The 16,748-nt window shown below is 36.7% G+C and overlaps 2 protein-coding genes across 4 annotated transcripts in view; both read right to left on the bottom strand.

The window, feature by feature from the left end:
* Nucleotides 1-11,493, bottom strand: part of LOC125281627 (coiled-coil domain-containing protein 144A) — an 81,935-nt gene extending 70,442 nt beyond the window's left edge. Inside the window, exons 1-4 of one of the 3 annotated variants that reach the window (XM_057304709.1) lie at nucleotides 11,181-11,493; nucleotides 9,341-9,413; nucleotides 4,206-4,288; nucleotides 1,989-3,092 (exon numbers count right to left, since the gene is read on the bottom strand). In XM_057304709.1, coding sequence (XP_057160692.1) covers nucleotides 1,989-3,092; nucleotides 4,206-4,288; nucleotides 9,341-9,413; nucleotides 11,181-11,234 — 1,314 coding nt within the window. In that variant the 5' untranslated portion in view covers nucleotides 11,235-11,493. The other 2 variants (XM_057304710.1, XM_057304711.1) reach the window with 2 other exon arrangements.
* The window catches only part of LOC125281624 (ankyrin repeat domain-containing protein 26-like), a 564,334-nt gene that overhangs the window by 451,386 nt on the left and 96,200 nt on the right, over nucleotides 1-16,748 (bottom strand). The window contains exons 19-21 of the mRNA XM_057304707.1: nucleotides 16,103-16,160; nucleotides 15,818-15,990; nucleotides 11,540-11,666 (exon numbers count right to left, since the gene is read on the bottom strand). Of these exons, the coding sequence (XP_057160690.1) occupies nucleotides 11,540-11,666; nucleotides 15,818-15,990; nucleotides 16,103-16,160 (358 nt within the window). The remainder of the gene's footprint in view (nucleotides 1-11,539; nucleotides 11,667-15,817; nucleotides 15,991-16,102; nucleotides 16,161-16,748) is intronic.

The following is a 16,748-nucleotide window of genomic DNA, read 5'->3' on the forward strand; positions in this document are numbered from 1 at the left end:
ACCTGGATTTTGCATAAACAGCCAGATTTAAAGGATGTGACATTGTAGCGCTCCAGGCACAAATAAGAAGCTTTCCTCTTTCTGCACTGAGCTATTCTTTCCCCAACTGCCTTTTACAATTCTTTTCTCATTTGGATCCTAGGGTTATCAAAAATTGACAGTGTTCATTAAAATATATGAACCAAAGGTCACCACAACACAAAAAGAACAGAGCGAAACTGATGTTAGTGTAGAATTTTGGGAAATGAGTCATGCTCCCCAAATTCCACATTCAATAACCATAACACTTTTTAGCTAGAGGGTATAAAAGTAACTATCACCTTCAATCCCATTTTCTGCTGATAATGGGAGTAAAACCATAAAAGGTTCAATGATTTGGCCAAAGTTCCTGAAGTGGCATTGCCTAGCACTTTATGGCACCAAAAGAGATGATACAATTCCTTAATGCTGAATCAGGTAAGTTATCAAATTCATTAAATTAATCAGATATATTAAAAGTGTGACCTTGACACAGTAAGTTAATACCTTAACTGGGGACGAGGTGCTTTGCTACTTTTTCTTTTAAAGGAGGCGATCTTGAGATTTTTGTCTATTTGTAAAATTCAATTCACCTCAAAAGTCAGTTTTCTCCCTTCAAGTGAAATACTGAAGATTTGCTGAAGGTTTATGCTACTACCTACATTATAAAAATCATACACATCAAATGTACCATACTTTATTAAACACAATACGAAGGTTTGACTCAACAGAAACATGTGAGAATGGTGATTAAAAAAAAAATGTGGAGGGGGTGCCTGGGTGGCTCAGTCAGTTGGGTCTCTGACTCTTGATTTTGGCTTGGGTCATGATCTCGGAGTCGTGGGATGGAGCCCCACATTAGGCTCTGTGATCAGTGGGGTGTCTGCTTTTCTCCCTCTCTCTCTCTCCCTTTGCCCCTCGCCCTGCTCATGCTCTCTCTCTAAATAAATGAATCAATCCTTAAAAATAATTCTGTTTAAAAATAAAGGGAAAAAAGTGATGAAATACAAATATTTGTTTTTAAAAATATCTCAAAGTGGTCGTGTTGGAATTCTAAGTTCCAAGAGTGAGTAAAGCAGAGAACATTGCACATACTGAAACGATAAATAGAAGCAATAGATTGGGTTAGCTCAAATATTTGTTTATATCCTTTCTCTTAGTCATTGCTTCTTTCCCATTTTATTGTTTATGGAAATGCAACTTATATTTAAGCCAACAGATAAAAATAAAAACCCCAGAGATGGGGCACCTGGGTGGCTCAGCAGTTAAGAGTCTGCCTTGGGCTCAGGTCATGACCCCAGGGGCGTGGGATCGAGGCCCACATCAGGCTCCCTGCTCAGCACAGTCTGCTTCTCCCTTTCTCTCTCCGTCTGCCTCTCCCTCTGCTCATGCTCATAACATGCTTTCTCTCTCTCTCAAATAAATAAATAAATCTTTTAAAAAAACACGCTAGAGATTTTTATATGTTTTTTAAAGATTTATTTATTTTAAAGAGAGAGAGCATGAGCAGGAGGGGCAGAGGGAGAAGGAGAGAGAAACTAAAGCAGACCCCACACTGAGCGCAGAGCCCAATGCGGGGCTTGATCTCACAACCCTGAGATCACGACCCACGCCAAAACCAAGAGTCAGATGCTCAACTGTGCCACCCAGGCACCTCAAGATAACTGCATTTTTTAAGCCATTTTCTTTACCATTAGTCTGGTTCATGAGGTCACACGGTACCTAGCTAAATTAGTTTCCCAGTTCATACGCCACTTGGGAGACTGACAGAGAAACTTAAGGAAAAGAAATCATAAGAATGCTTCCTGCACTCCTATCATTTACATAGCAGAAATAATCTATTTCCAAACACAATTACATATTTAGACAACCCATCTTATACACAAAGTTTTTTCATAAGTGGAAAATCAAAATGGCTCAGATAATGATAAAGAGAAAAAACAAGACAACAGCAGTAAAGTGAACTCTACCTCTTTTTGAAGTTGAACGTTCTCATTTTCCAATGACACGAATTCTACCAGTAACAGGCCCATCTCATTCACACACTTTAGTATATCTGGCTGTAATCCTTCACTTCGATAGACTTCTGATGTTCTGTAACTACATGATGGAGAAGAACTCACATGTTCTAATTCAGGTTCCATGCTTCTATAGTTATTAGTACTGTCGTTATCTGCATTTAGTGGCTTCTGAAAGGAGTCTTTTGTTTTCTTGGAAGTGTTTGTAACAGCAGAAATATTGTGCCTTTTCATTTGAACCATTTGTCTCATTTCATGGAAGCACGCAAGCCAAAAATCAAAAAGCCTTCTTAGATCACTAGACGGAGGTATACATCCAACGTCTAATTTACAATTAGTGCTATTTTGGTTCATACTTGCTGACATTCGCATATCAAATTCTTGGTCCTCTTTCACTTCAAACGTAACGAGTGGGTTCCTTACGTTTTTATTTTCTGTATCACTATTAAAACTCTCATTTTTGTTAAAAACGTGCTCAATGTCTAGTGTACCATTTTCACAGTCTGATTTATTTCCACTGGATGAAATATTAGAAGATGACTGGCAAGCATATGCCGAGGACCCAGAGTTTGGACGAGAAAGAATGACCTTTTCGAGACTAGGCTCTTTTTGTTCAGGAAATGCCTGAAATACTACAGGGACAGGCACTGCAAATGCATCTTTTTTCTCACAACCAAGTCTATCATTTGTTAAATGAGAAGGTATTTCCTTTAAGTTTGCTCCTTCTTTAAAGTTACCATGTAGTGATTCTTCTTTAGGATAAGTAGTAATTTTGTCTTTTTTACAAATTGCACCAAATTTCCGCTTTAACTTACTGGTGATGGGTTTTACATTAGTTTTCCACTCTAATTTGCCTTTTCTGTTCCACATTTTCTCATCCTTTTGCACAGAAGGATGTACTGAATATACAGATAGATCATCCTCTCTATCACATTTCTTATTCATTTCTGGTTCTTGAGCCATTTTTTGTAGATGCAAAAGTGGAATGTTACTTTGATGGATCTGATTTTCAGATGTCTTTTCTGCCAGGATACATGTTTGTAAAATAACTTTATCCTTATGTAATCAAGTATGGATAAAGAAAAATTAGAAAACAATTAAAATTTAACTGTTAAATTTCTTAGGCTATGTTAGGCTGCTCCTAAGTCACTGGATTGTCACTAAGAAGTGAGAAATAACTCACCCTAGCCTAAGACAGAAGAAAAACATAAATCCATAAACTTCATTTTGTCAGTTTTTTGGAACTAAACAATTCATTACACGTTACAGCTACCAAAAAAGGAATTAGATGATTTCTAATGCTACAAACTTAAAACACTTTATCTCACCATACCTTAAATAGTGAGCCCCTACAGTGCATGTGAGGATATTTTTTGAAGATTAATAACTAGAGAATAGGCAAACGTTAAATTATTAGAAGCCAAAATCAATTAACAGCAATCAGAAAGAAAACCAAATTCCTAAATTTTAATTCAAATTCTATACTATGATAGTGTTATACGTCACTATACATTATCTGCTTGTATCCAGCTCTAATATATTGTAATGCCCACTGAGTGGATACAAAAAATTTAATAAGACTCACTGATTTCCTATGCTGAAATGAAATAACTGAAAAAGTTATTATTACGCAACCACAAAGGTCCCATCCTGGAAGGAGTTACTCTACAATAGGCAATTGTGTTGATTTTATGACCCCACTCTCTGAAGTCAACTACACAGAGATCACAAGGCAAAATAAATCTTTAATCTGGGCATTAGTGACTGGCAGTACACAACTGCACATTTTGAACCACTGAGAATAATTACTCCTACATGAATCTAAGTCAGCAGTCATTATTGTCACACTGCTCATAATTTAACTACTTACACAGATGATTCAAAATTTGATGTTACCTTCTTTATCATGTAAAAATTACAAAAATGCAAGCAAAAAATATTCATGAATTTTTTTTGTCTCAATTCCAAGGATAAAGTTTAGCTGTAAGTTACTACAAATTCTAACAATATTTTAAGTTTTGTAACTTGTAAAATTTTAGAAAAACTAAATATTAAATTATAATCTGTTGACTTCAATATGTCCGTTCAAAAGATAATTTCGTTTGAGCTAGGTTACATTATTAAAGCAGGGAAAACCATAGAAAATCAGAAATCTAAATTTTTACATACCTGCAGGTGGTTATTTTCACTTTCACCCTGTGTTTCTTGCTCTTCTTCTGATGTCATTTCTAAGTTTCGTTCTGCTGACAAGTCTATATATTTAGTAAAAATGGACTACTTTTAGCATGGTTAGATAAAAGTTATAACCTTCATAAAAATAGAAAATAACATTTTATCGATTACGAGTTTAAATTACACTCTTTAGCTGAATATTTACTTGAAGAAATACTTTTCATTATCGAAAACTTCAACAAACCATTTGGGAAATCGTAAATGTCACCAGGTTAAAGGCATACAAACATCTCAAAGATTCATTCACAAATTCATCCACCTAACATCCATGAACAAAACAACCAGAAACAAAATTTGAAAAGGCAGCAGAAACATATAAAATCTCAACAGACTATTCTTCACCTTATAACAGTACCTCTGAAACAACACCCTAAGCTTCAACTACATTATTCGTGGTTTCCAAAATTACTAGTACTTTTGATGCCACTATCAGTGTACAACCTTCCCACGGGTGTATGTGCCTGATGAGAGTAAACATTCCTGAAATGTTTTCCTCTACTACTTGACAAATTTCTTTACACCTTTTAGGACACAGACTGCTATGTAAAGTCATCCTTGATTATGGCTATCCTTCCCCAGATAAACAGTTGTCTCTTTCTTTGGGGCTACCTTAGTACTTTACAGATTTTTCTAGTGTATCTTCACCACCTGAACTGCTAATTACTTCTTTATATATCTATTTCTTTTGCTCCTACACTGTGTGGAACAATCTCTCTCTCCCTCTCTTTTCAGAGAGGGAGAGGGGGAGGAGCAGAGGGGGAGAGAGAATCTTGACCAGGCTCCATGCCCAGCACTGAGCCCCAAACAGGGCTCGATCTCACAATTCTGAGGTCATGACCTGAGCTGAAATCAAGAGTTGGACACTCAACCTACTGAGCCACCCAGGCACCCCTGTATGGGACAATCTCTCAAATCATCTCTGTGTAAACAGTCTTTATTTTACTCAGTCATTTTTTACCGAATTCCCACTGAGTGCTAGGCACCCAGGTTTAAAGAAGCATGTAGATAAAAGGTGTCAGATAAAAGGTGGCACCCAGGTTTAAAGAAGCATGCAGATAAAAAGAAAAACAATGGTTTTTCTAGAGATAATGCCTGAACTGAGACTACAACAGTGAGGTCAGCCAGATTCAAAGGGGTTAGAAGGTGGAAAATGGGGACAGTAGGCAAGGCTGTAGTAAGACAAGGGAGAGAAGCCCACAACAGGGTAAATACTTGTCTAAACTACAGGGATCCAAGAGGAAGACATCACCAGCAGTTCAGAATGCCAGAGAAAAGGGCAGACAGTAGAAAGCATCAGAGAGCGTTTGGAAGAATTCAAGATTGTGAAAGCTTTATATGTAATTTTAAGATACCCGGACACAAATGTTTTTCCAACAGTAGTTCATAATCATATTTGCATTTGAGACAGATCACTCTAAATGCCGCGGAGAGCGATGAATTTGAGGGGCATTGTAATAAAAGATGGGAGATGAATTAGAAGACAGTAACACAAAATAAAGATGAAGCAAGCACACCTGAATTGACAGAATGGTTCCAGAAATAATCAGGATATAAAATTATCAGGGCCCAGGACAGAATAAATCTGTACTAATTGAATAAACACACTATCTTGGATCCCTAGAGAACTAACTTTGCTCATTACCTTCTAAAAGGCATCAAGTGAGAAGAGAAATAATCTACATGAACTGTTTTAAGTTGCTTGTATTTATTTTTTAATTTTTCTCTTTCGTATCTTCCTGTGTTACAGGAGCCTGTAGGTGTTTTGTCTTAAAAGTCCTGCTTCTTGGATCCACCAAGCTCAGGAAGAAGTAACAGCAAACAAGTCAATTGTATAGGTAAACAACTTTGAATTCATTGCCTGTACTCACTACTCTAGGAGCTAACAGAAAATCTTTTGAAAATACAGTGTTAATTCTACAAGTAAAGAAAGAACATAAAACTACAGGGGTGAAAAAAATACTGTACTATTTATTAGTACAGACCTGATCATATGAGAGAAAAGGCACTGAATTAACTGGTACATTAAGTAGAGCACACATTAGAGGTGGTTCATCAATAGACGGAGTCTCTTAGAATTAAAACTGATTTTCCATAGATCATTTTTAAATGATATAGTACTATTTAAAACCAATATTCCATTTATTCATTAAAAATAATAAAGGAGGGCGCCTGGGTGGCTCAGCTGGCAAAACAGCTGCCTTCGGCTCAGGTCATGATCTGGGATTCCTGGGATCAAGTCCTCCATCAGGCTCCCTGCTCAGCTGGGAGAGTCTCCTTCTCCCTCTGCCCCTCCTCCCACTCGTTCTCTCAATCTGTCTCTCTCAAATACATAAAATCTTTAGATAATAATCATAATAATAAAGGGACACCTGGGCGGCTCAGTGAGTTAAGCGTCCGTCCAACTCTTGATTTCAGCTCAGGTCATGATCTCAAGGTCCTAAGATCAAGCCCCCCATCAGGCCCGGTGCTGAGCATGGACCCTGCTTGGGATTCTCTCCCTCCCTCTCCCTCTGCCTCTCCCTCCCTCCCCACTTTCTCTCTCTAAAAAAAATAAAAATAAGAAAGCAAGGAGATGGACTATGCATACAGAGCTGAGAAGGTGATAACTACATAGTAAATCCTCAACGATTCCCATTACTGCTGGGAAAGCCAACTCTAAAATAAAGTCATAGAGAATACAGGAAATAGTCTAATATTTCGTTTGGGAAGGTGCTTTTATTAGGTACAGTGAATATAGTTTAACCAATACTTGTGAATTTAGAGCTATAAAAATAAAGCTAAGAAATTGTTTTGAGTAAGCAATCTTTAGATTGCTACCTAGTATTCTCAACTGGCTCCAAAGTTCTAAATATAATCTTGCTAAGGGCTCTCAAGTGAATGCAAAAAACTAGCCTCAAGGAAATTACTTTCTCCTCATTCTTATTCATATGTTGTTTTGCTTAGAGCAAGAATGCAAATGTCTTGCTAAAAGATATTCTGTTTGGTTGTAGGTTGCAGAAAAGGAGTAAACACAAAGTAACTCTTGCCACAAAATTAGTTTTGAAAAATCAGAACTATGGTGAAGTCATGGAGAGGTTGAATTCTCTATGATTCTTTATTACCTTCTTTGCGCTCTCTGGTTTCTGGTGGCTGTGATTCACACAGGTCGTGGAGTTTATAATTCTCTAACAGAAACACAGCTCCAATATTATTAATCTTTTCTTTATCTATTAAGGTCGTCTGTCCAAATTCTGTGGGTGCTGACTGAATTTTGGTCATCGATTGTGATATAGATGGGCACCTATCATCAACCTTCAAATCCCTGTATCTTTGACAAGTCTCATTATTCTGGGTCAAACCAGTGGACTCCCAATTGGACAAATCGGAAAACAAAGTTTCATTTATTAGAATGTAAATAATAAGACAAACTTGACTAATCCGTATAAACTCTTTTGTCAAAGAAGCAGTCCCATGTCCTGTTCTTCTCCCACACATACTACTGCTCATTCATAACTTACTGTATTTTACATGTCCTCTACTTGCCATTCACACAGATGAATTTAACTGTCTCTCATGTTTTTTATTCTCTAGTATTACATATTTTAACTCACTCACCAAGCTCTATTACATATTCTGTATTCCATAAGGACTTTTGTTCATTAGTAATTAAGATTTTCCAAGGTATGAATTATTTTAGTAACAACATTTATGTCTAACCATTTATTTTATGTTTAAATACGCACCCTGTGTTCTACAGACATGGGTTTTAAAACATTTTCAATGAATGGTACTACCTTAATTACAATGACATGGTCTTTCCTCAATGCACCAATATCTTCAGAAATTTTTAAGCCTTGGATAAACATCATAAACTTACATGAGAAAAGCAAGCCTCGGGTGATCTAATCATTTCCAAGTAAAAACAGAATGAGTCTCAGTCCACAGCAGATCCAAAAACTACAGTGCCATGAAACAGAAAATGTATAACAAAACTATTTTCCTTTTTTTTTTAAACAAGATTGTGTGATTTAAGCCTCTTAAGGCTAGTGAAAGAAAAAAGCAAGAAATGCAGAAACGAAACCTTAATGCCCATTTCATCACAAGGGTCCCTTTATCATTTTGCATCCATGAACCCTGTGAATGGTTTAAAACAGTCCTCCCGTGTCTTCTGAGAATCCGGAGTTCCAAAGTCCATCCATTCACAGGGTCCAAGAGGTCAAAACTGTTTTCACAATAATGCTAAATGTTATTTGACATTTTCACTCTCATTCTCTTATTACGTGTACAGTGAAGTTTTCTAAAGATATGATACGTGATAGTATCACAAGTCACATGATTAGTGGGTCATAGCTCGAATGGCTAACAATGTATGATTGTGTATGCTTGTATTTTAAATGTTTGTTTTAATTTCTAATATTGTAAATATCAACAGATGCAACCCACTAAAGCAGAAATTCTTTGGAATTCCTAATAATTTTTAGATAGTATAAAAGGACCCTAAGGCCAATAAGTTTCAGAATTACTGTTTTCAAAGATTGTGTCTGACAAATATTAAGATCTACCTAACTACTTCCCACATTTTTAATAATCAAAGATACCATACACACACACACACACACAAACAGACACACACACCGTGTCTGCTAATAACATCTATTTGGCTTCAGATGACCAACAAAACAACACTAAGATGAAATAAAATTAAAACACAATTGACATGACAGCTAGTGAAGCTTTACTCTAGATAAAGATCAGAATTCATATAAACATTGAACACTGGCAAAACCTTAGAGTCTACCAATAATTTCTAGGAATCCTTAGGAAGTAAAGGGATTCGAAACTAGAACTTTAGGATTTCAAAACATAAAAGTACAAACTTGAGCTAAAACTTCATTTTTAAAATCTCTTTTTCTTATGCTTGTAAATATCTTTTGTTCAAACATGGATATCAACAATGATATCTACCTTATTTATGTCAAATCCGTCAGTTAAATTTGCCATTAACCCCCCAAAAAATCAGAATAAGAAGAGGGTAAGCATTGAATATTTTACTGTACTTCCTTCCACCATTAAATTTGTATTGTAAAATTTACCTGACTTTGATGTGTCTTTTTTCATAATCTCTATTGTTTTATTACGAACAGAAGCCTTCACCTCAATGATCGGCTGAATGGGTATTGAAACAATATGATTAAGACATAATGTACATTTCATTCAATTTCTAATTAAAAATACAAATAATGCTGACCTTACCAATAACGTAAAGGCAATTAACACATTTTGTATATTACATGTCTTATATACTGTGTTCTTACAATAGAAACTAAAGAAAAGCCTATTAAGAAAATCATAAGGAAGAGAAAATACATTAACAGTACAGTACTGTATGGAAAAAAAATCTGTAAGTGGACACACAATTCAAACCCATCTTGTTCAAGGGTCAACTGTATACCTATACGGTGTCACTGAAACTTAACATACCCCAAATTAGAAATCCACTTTCCCATTCTAACTTTCCCATTCTTCTCCTGACACTAATGTCATTTATTTTTTGTCCTTCAGAAATCTTCACATTTAAAAAAGTGTCCTCAATATACACCAAATCACTAAAGACTGCTGTGATCATTTTTGTCTTATATTTCTATAGCACCCTTTACAGTTTACAAAGTGTTTTCACATTTGTTACCACATTTCTTCATTACACATACCAGAGAGGTAGGTGTGAGTACCATTTCTATGAATGTGGTCATTGACATTCAAACAGGTTAAACAAGTTTCTCTGGGATCCCACAACTACCAAGTGACAGAACCAGGATGCTAGCATATCTCTTGACTTCAAATATGGTCCTCACACCATGTGTAGCACCTGCCTGTGCTAAGAGATCAGGCCCTTTTATCCCCTTCTATACTCTATCACCTTAGAATAGGCCATCATTAATTTATACTTGTTTCTACAAGTATGGCTGCCACAAAGATACTCAATGCATACTATTTTAACTATCTGAAATGGTTTTTAGCTATTAAAACATCAGTAAAGCAGGGGCGCCTGCGTGGCTCAATGGGTTCTGGGATCTAGCTCCATGTGCTCAGTGGGAAGCCTGCTTCTCCCTCTCCCTCTGCCCCCCTCCCCGCCCCCTGCTCATGCTCTCTTTCTCTCTCTCTCTCCCCCTCTCTCTCTGAAATAAATAAAATCTGTTTAAAAATAAATAAATACAACACCACTAAACCAAATTGTTATTACAATTCCAATGCTCCTTGTAAATCTACTTGACAATCCAAATATAATACTTTCAGGGGCCCTGGATGGCTCAGCCGGTTGAGTGTCGAACTCTTCGAGTCAGTTGGGCTCTGCACTCAAGCGTGGATTCAGATTCAGATTCTCTCTCCCTCTTGCTCCCGCCCACTCACGCACTCTCTCAAATAAATAAATAAATAAATAAATAAATAAATAAATAAATAAAATCTTTTAGAAATGTGTATATATATAATACTTTCATGTCCCAGGCATTATCGTTTCAAGTTCCAAGCTGTAAAAAACTATAATCCAAACTCTTTCTAGATCTCATTAGCAGCTTTGCACATCCATATACACCACAGAATCATACATTTGGCCCTAGGCTGGCCTGGACCAATTCTTTAGTTTTTTAGATATCTTAATTTCAAAACCCAAACTAATTCCTTTTCAGTTCTAAGCCTCAGTTTTCTGCAATAATACTACACAGCTTTTGTTAAGTTAAGCTTGCAAATTAGCAGAACTGTATTATGCTATATCATTATATTTACACATAATGATTTTGTCAATTACAGGTAAAAGGATAAGGAAATACTTTTTATGGGCAAACACACAGACAAGAGAGTAAAGCCTAAGCATTCCTTTCATGTTTTCACATCACTCAATGCTTATATTGTAAAACAAGAAGAAGAAAACAGTACCTCAGAATGCCAAGGTGATTCTCTATCTTCCTCTTCTCCCAATCCTATTACCATAACTACAAAATATAGTCACAGGTACATTAATGAGAACATGTATCATTATGAATTTCAAACATATATACAAGCCTATCCGTTTTTAAGAATATTCCAATAATATAAAAGGGATAGGAGTAAGATTTTCAGAGCTGAAGTATTTTCAAGAAGAAAAAGTTGGTAGTCCTTGGGATACTTATAAAGAAAGACAGCAAAAGAAAAATACCTTAATGAAATGGAAAACATATCCGGATCTACAAACTTACAGATTGTGATGTACCAGCACTTAAGCATAGAAAAAGATTCATAGATGTTCACTCACTCACCATCTCCATTATTTTTGGATGCTCTATCAGCAGAAGTCAAGTTGTCATTAACTGTTTGCTCTCGTGGAGCACTTTCCGTATCAATCCCATTGTCCTTTTCCCCAATTGCTGATAGCACCTCTCCGTCCTATAAAAACAACACAAAACAAAACCCAACTTCAGAAAACATCACATTAATTCAATTGCTCGTTCACTCACTTACTCAAGAAAGACAAATACATACTGTCTCCGTCAAGCCATAGGCACTATCCTGGGACAGGTTGGAAATAGAAAGAAAAGACAGAGACTACCCTATATGCTAGTAGGGCCAGTGATGGACGAAAACAGATAAGAACACAGAGTATCATTTACTACTTCTACAGGTGAGGTGAATGAAGCACAGCGAAGGCACAAAAGAGAAAACAGTTGTATGTGGGAAGCTCAGGAAGTGCTGCAAAGATAGGGCTCTATCTTGAAAGACAGACAAAGTGCACAAGGAGGGTGTGAAGGGCCTTCTAGAAAAGGTAGGAGAAGCAAAAGGACGAACTATGAAATAACACAGGAAGTAACGATAGCTAGAGAATGTGGCAAAACTGGAACACACTTTTTGGGAATGGGATACAGACATGTAATTGGAAAATCAGGACTGAACCACAAAGGTGTCATGCTAAAATATGAACGTTCTCCTTCATGTCATGGGTATCCACCAAATAAGCGGAGAAGTTACAGCATCACAAACATATTTTAAAAGGTCACTCTGACAGCAATGTAAAGATGAACATAAAGGAACCAAAACCAGAAGAGTATTTCAAAATTATAGGTGAGGGGGTGAATTATGGTAATAAGATATGAAAAATGGTAAGCAGGGACAAAATACTGAATGTGGTGAATGACTGAATGTGCTAAATTTTTTTTTGTTTTTTAACTTATTTCTTTTTTAAATTTTTGTTGATTGATTGATTGGTCAGGGAAAGAGAGAGAGAGCACAAGCAGGAGGAGTGGCAGGCAGAGAGAGAAGCCGGCTCCACGCTGAGCAAGGAGCCCAACCTGGGACTGGATCCCAGGATCCTGGGATCATGACCTGAGCTGAAGGCAGATACTTACTTAACCCACTGAGCCAGCCAGGTGTCGCTTTTCTAATTTAAATTCAATTAATTAACATATAATGTATTACTGGTTTCAGAGGTAGAGATGTGGTGATTGTTTTTTAAAAATTTATTTATTTTATTTTTAGAGAGAGACAGTGTGCGCATGCAGGGGAAGGGGCAGAGGGAGAGGAAGAGAGAATCCTCAAGCAGACTCCCTACTGAGTATGGAGCCAGACATGGGGCTTGATATACCAGGACCCCGAGAACACGACCTGAGCCAAAGTCATGAGTCAGATGCTTAACCGAGTGAGCACCCAAGTGCCCCTGGATATATCAATTTCGAGGAAGTTTGGAGTCCAGGATTTTTCCTGCTTCAGTGTTTCGGTGGTGCCATACACTAGCATGGGGAAAACAAATGACAGAGCAGATTACAAAAAGTCAGGGAAGTGGGAAAGGTCATAAACGATGTTTTCAATCCGGGACATACCAAATTTGAAGCACCCAGGAGACTTACGAAGAAAGTTATAGACAAATACATTTGAAGTAGGAAAAAAATGACATTGCTCAGGAAAATATAATTAATATAATTACACATATTTAAATATAAATATAACAAAATATAATTGATATAAGTAAATAATGTAAACCTACACAGAACTCTGAAATTTTCAGAACAAAAATAAAGGTGGGGGAAAAAGCCATGGGATTCAATATTTCAATTATATACTTCACATTAGTTTCAGGGATAGAAAATACACTTTTATTAACATAGGCAAGTTAATGGGCACCTGGGTGGCTCAGTTGGTTAAGCATCTGACTCTGGATTTTGGCTCAGGTCATGATCTCGGGTTTGTGAGACTGAGCCCCACATCAGGCTCCATGCTCAGTGGGGAGTCGGCTTCTCTCCCTCTCTCATCCTCTCCCTCTTTCCCTCTCCCCCCACCACACACTCCCTCTCTCTCGCTCTGAAATAAATAAAACTTTAGGAAAAAAACATACGCAGGCAAGTATTCATCTCTGTAATGAACAGCATTTTAAAGATTAATAAAAAGATTTAATCGCAAAACACCGATTTAAGATTTTATAAGAATACTCCTTTTTAAAAATCAATCTTAAAAGATTTAAATTGTGGAAGAGAAATACTTATGGGATCACAGCATTTTGAGGCATTTTTAAGTACTACTATGATTTATGAAAAAAGAGATAAAAACCCATTTTAAAATTCACATGCTTTTCTTATATGAACTGTGACTAGCAAACTAATAGCTCTAATTTCCTATTTACGAATACAAGACGGTAGTTAAGGACTGGAGAAAGAACCTAGTACTAAAAAATTAATAATCATGACCATCCAAGCTGAATGTTTTAAAGACTCCAAATACATGTATGATTATCAAGCAGGGCCCAATATTCACATGAGGAAAGAAGAAAGGGACCAAAAAATTCCAATCACCAGTATTTCTGAGTTTCAGATTCGAAAGAATTCACACGTTAAATTTAACAACTACGTGCGTGCCTGGCTGGCTCAGTCGGAAGGGTGTGTGACTCTTGATCTCAGGGTTGTGAGTTCAAACCCCGTGTTGGGTATAGAGATTACTCGTAATTTTTAAAACCTAAAAAAAACCCCAAGAATTAACAAGTAGGAATACTAAAGTTTCCTGGGAATAATATAAAATGTATCCACTATTGGAGATACTTGAAAAAGTAAAAATCATCTTCCAGAAATAATTCTGTACACTCTGTTGGCAACCTTTCCTTCCTTATGACTCTACGATGACAAATAGTTCATATTAGAAAAAAACTTATAAATTGTGAGTTCATTCATTTGATGTCTTTGTATGTATCTATTATATGCAGATATAATTAAAAATAAATAAATCAGAATCCAGAAACAATTTTCTCCTTTAAGAGTGTTGCAGCTTAAAATTTATTTCATTTGCTGGATAAAGATTAAGAACCTCACTTACATAATCAGAAATTTCCGTTTTAATTAATGAAAAGACTACATAAAATGTTTACTTATTTCCTCTCTTTATTCTCAAAAAGATCTAAAACCTGCCAAGATTATACCACACAGTACGTTAAATTAGAAACCACAAGAAAGGGCACCAGGGTGGCTCAGTTGGTTAAGCGTCTGCCTTCAGCTCAGGTCATGATCCCAGGGTCCTGGGATCGAGTCCTGAATCAGGCTCCCTGCTCAGTGGGGTGTCTGCTTCTCCCTCTGCCCCTCCCCCTGCTTCTGTGTGCTCCAGCTCTCAATATCTCTCTCTCACTGTCTCGCACAAAATAAATAAATAAAATCTTCAAAAAAAAGAAAGAAAGGAAGGCAGAAAGGAACCAGAAGGAAGACAATGGCCAAAAATTCAAAATTCATAATAAATCTGATTAAGGTCTAACACAGATTTCACTTTGCATTATCTATAAACACAGATTTTGCTAAATTAAATATGAGATATCACACTTTATTAAAGTTAAAGGGATAAAATTTTCTTCCAGGCTTCCTGAAAATCAGCTGTAAGTCATTCAGAAGAGTCTAAGCATTTGTATTACCTGACTTTGTTTTCTTAGTCTGCACTCAAAATAATTTCTACCCTATTTTATAATACAGACTATCTGCTCTCCCTTAGCCCCACTACTGCAATTGTGTTTTTGTACTACTCTCTCTCAACTCTTCAATCTTTACATTCATCTTGCCCTTCTTAAGTGAATTCTTCCCCCCACCCCCTCCCTCATCTTCACATCCATCTAGCTGTTCTTGCCAGTTGCTTTCTAATTCTTTACTTCCATACTGGCATACTTAAGAATTGTTCACTCCCGGGGCACCTGGGTGGCACAGCGGTTAAGCGTCTGCCTTCAGCTCAGGGCGTGATCCCGGCGATCTGGGATCGAGCCCCACATCAGGCTCTTCTGCTATGAGCCTGCTTCTTCCTCTCCCACTCCCCCTGCTTGTGTTCCCTCTCTCGCTGGCTGTCTCCATCTCTGTTGAATAAATAAATAAAATCTTTAAAAAAAAAAAAAAAAAAGAATTGTTCACTCCCACCAACCTTTATAAATCTCAATCCGGTACTTATCTCCCTGTTGTTATTACAATGTGTTCTCTTATGATTTGGAGGAATTCCATTTCTTCCTAAGATTCTTTTCATTATAAGGATCAAGAGGATGTAAGTGAAAAAAAACATCGGGGAAAAAAGTTTAAGACAAAACAACTTACCTTTGTAACACCAAGGCCTTCTATCGGCCTGAGAGGTTTTTTAAGAGTGTTGGCTGATGGAATTTCAGGACAAAAAAGGTCACGCACTTTTGTATCTTCATCTTTATGATCAGAATTATCGTCCGTAAGTGAAAGCTTATCGCCTATTGTCATAAGGCCACGTTTTGTTTCCACTTAGTAAAAAACAAAATAAAGAGTACATGAAAATATCTGTAATTTTGAATTACTGAGTAACACAAGAGTGGACAAACAGCAGTGAATAACACAAGTCTTCAAATAGCTTACAGTTCTTGAATTTCTCACAAGCAGCCATTAGGTTTCTTAAGCTTGGTTTGGGGACATTCTAGAACAAAAATTAATAGTTTTAAGGATTGTAAGTATCACATTTGGTAAAATAATCATAATAGTCACTATTATCAAATGAGCACCGCTACACAAAGAACACAGCTTTTGGAATCATTCAAATGTAGATTCAAGTCACCGTTCTGCCATTTACTAGCCTACATTTTCTCATGGGGTGAGGATTATGAGAGATTTAATAGCTAGTCCCAAAGTGTTACTTTCCTTACCCCTGATTATCATACAACTTCTTCCTGAACCATTTAAAACTAAAGCTAGCCTACAACCCAGCAACGCACTACTAGGTATTTCTCCAAAGGATACAAACATAGTGATCTGAAGGGGCATCTGCACCCCAATGTTAACAGCAGCAAGGCCACAATAGCCAGACTATGGAAAGAGCCTAGATGTCCACTGACAGATGAATGGATAAAGAAGATGTGGCATATACACACAATGGAATATTACTCAGCCATCAAAAAGAACGAACTCCTGCCATTTGCAATGACTTGAATGGAACTAGAAGGTATTCTGCTAAGTGAAATAAGTCAGAAAAAGACAACTACCACGATTTCACTCATATGTGGAAGCT

This window comes from Ursus arctos, unplaced genomic scaffold (genome assembly GCF_023065955.2).
Source record: "Ursus arctos isolate Adak ecotype North America unplaced genomic scaffold, UrsArc2.0 scaffold_30, whole genome shotgun sequence".
In the NCBI taxonomy this organism is placed as follows: domain Eukaryota; kingdom Metazoa; phylum Chordata; class Mammalia; order Carnivora; family Ursidae; genus Ursus; species Ursus arctos.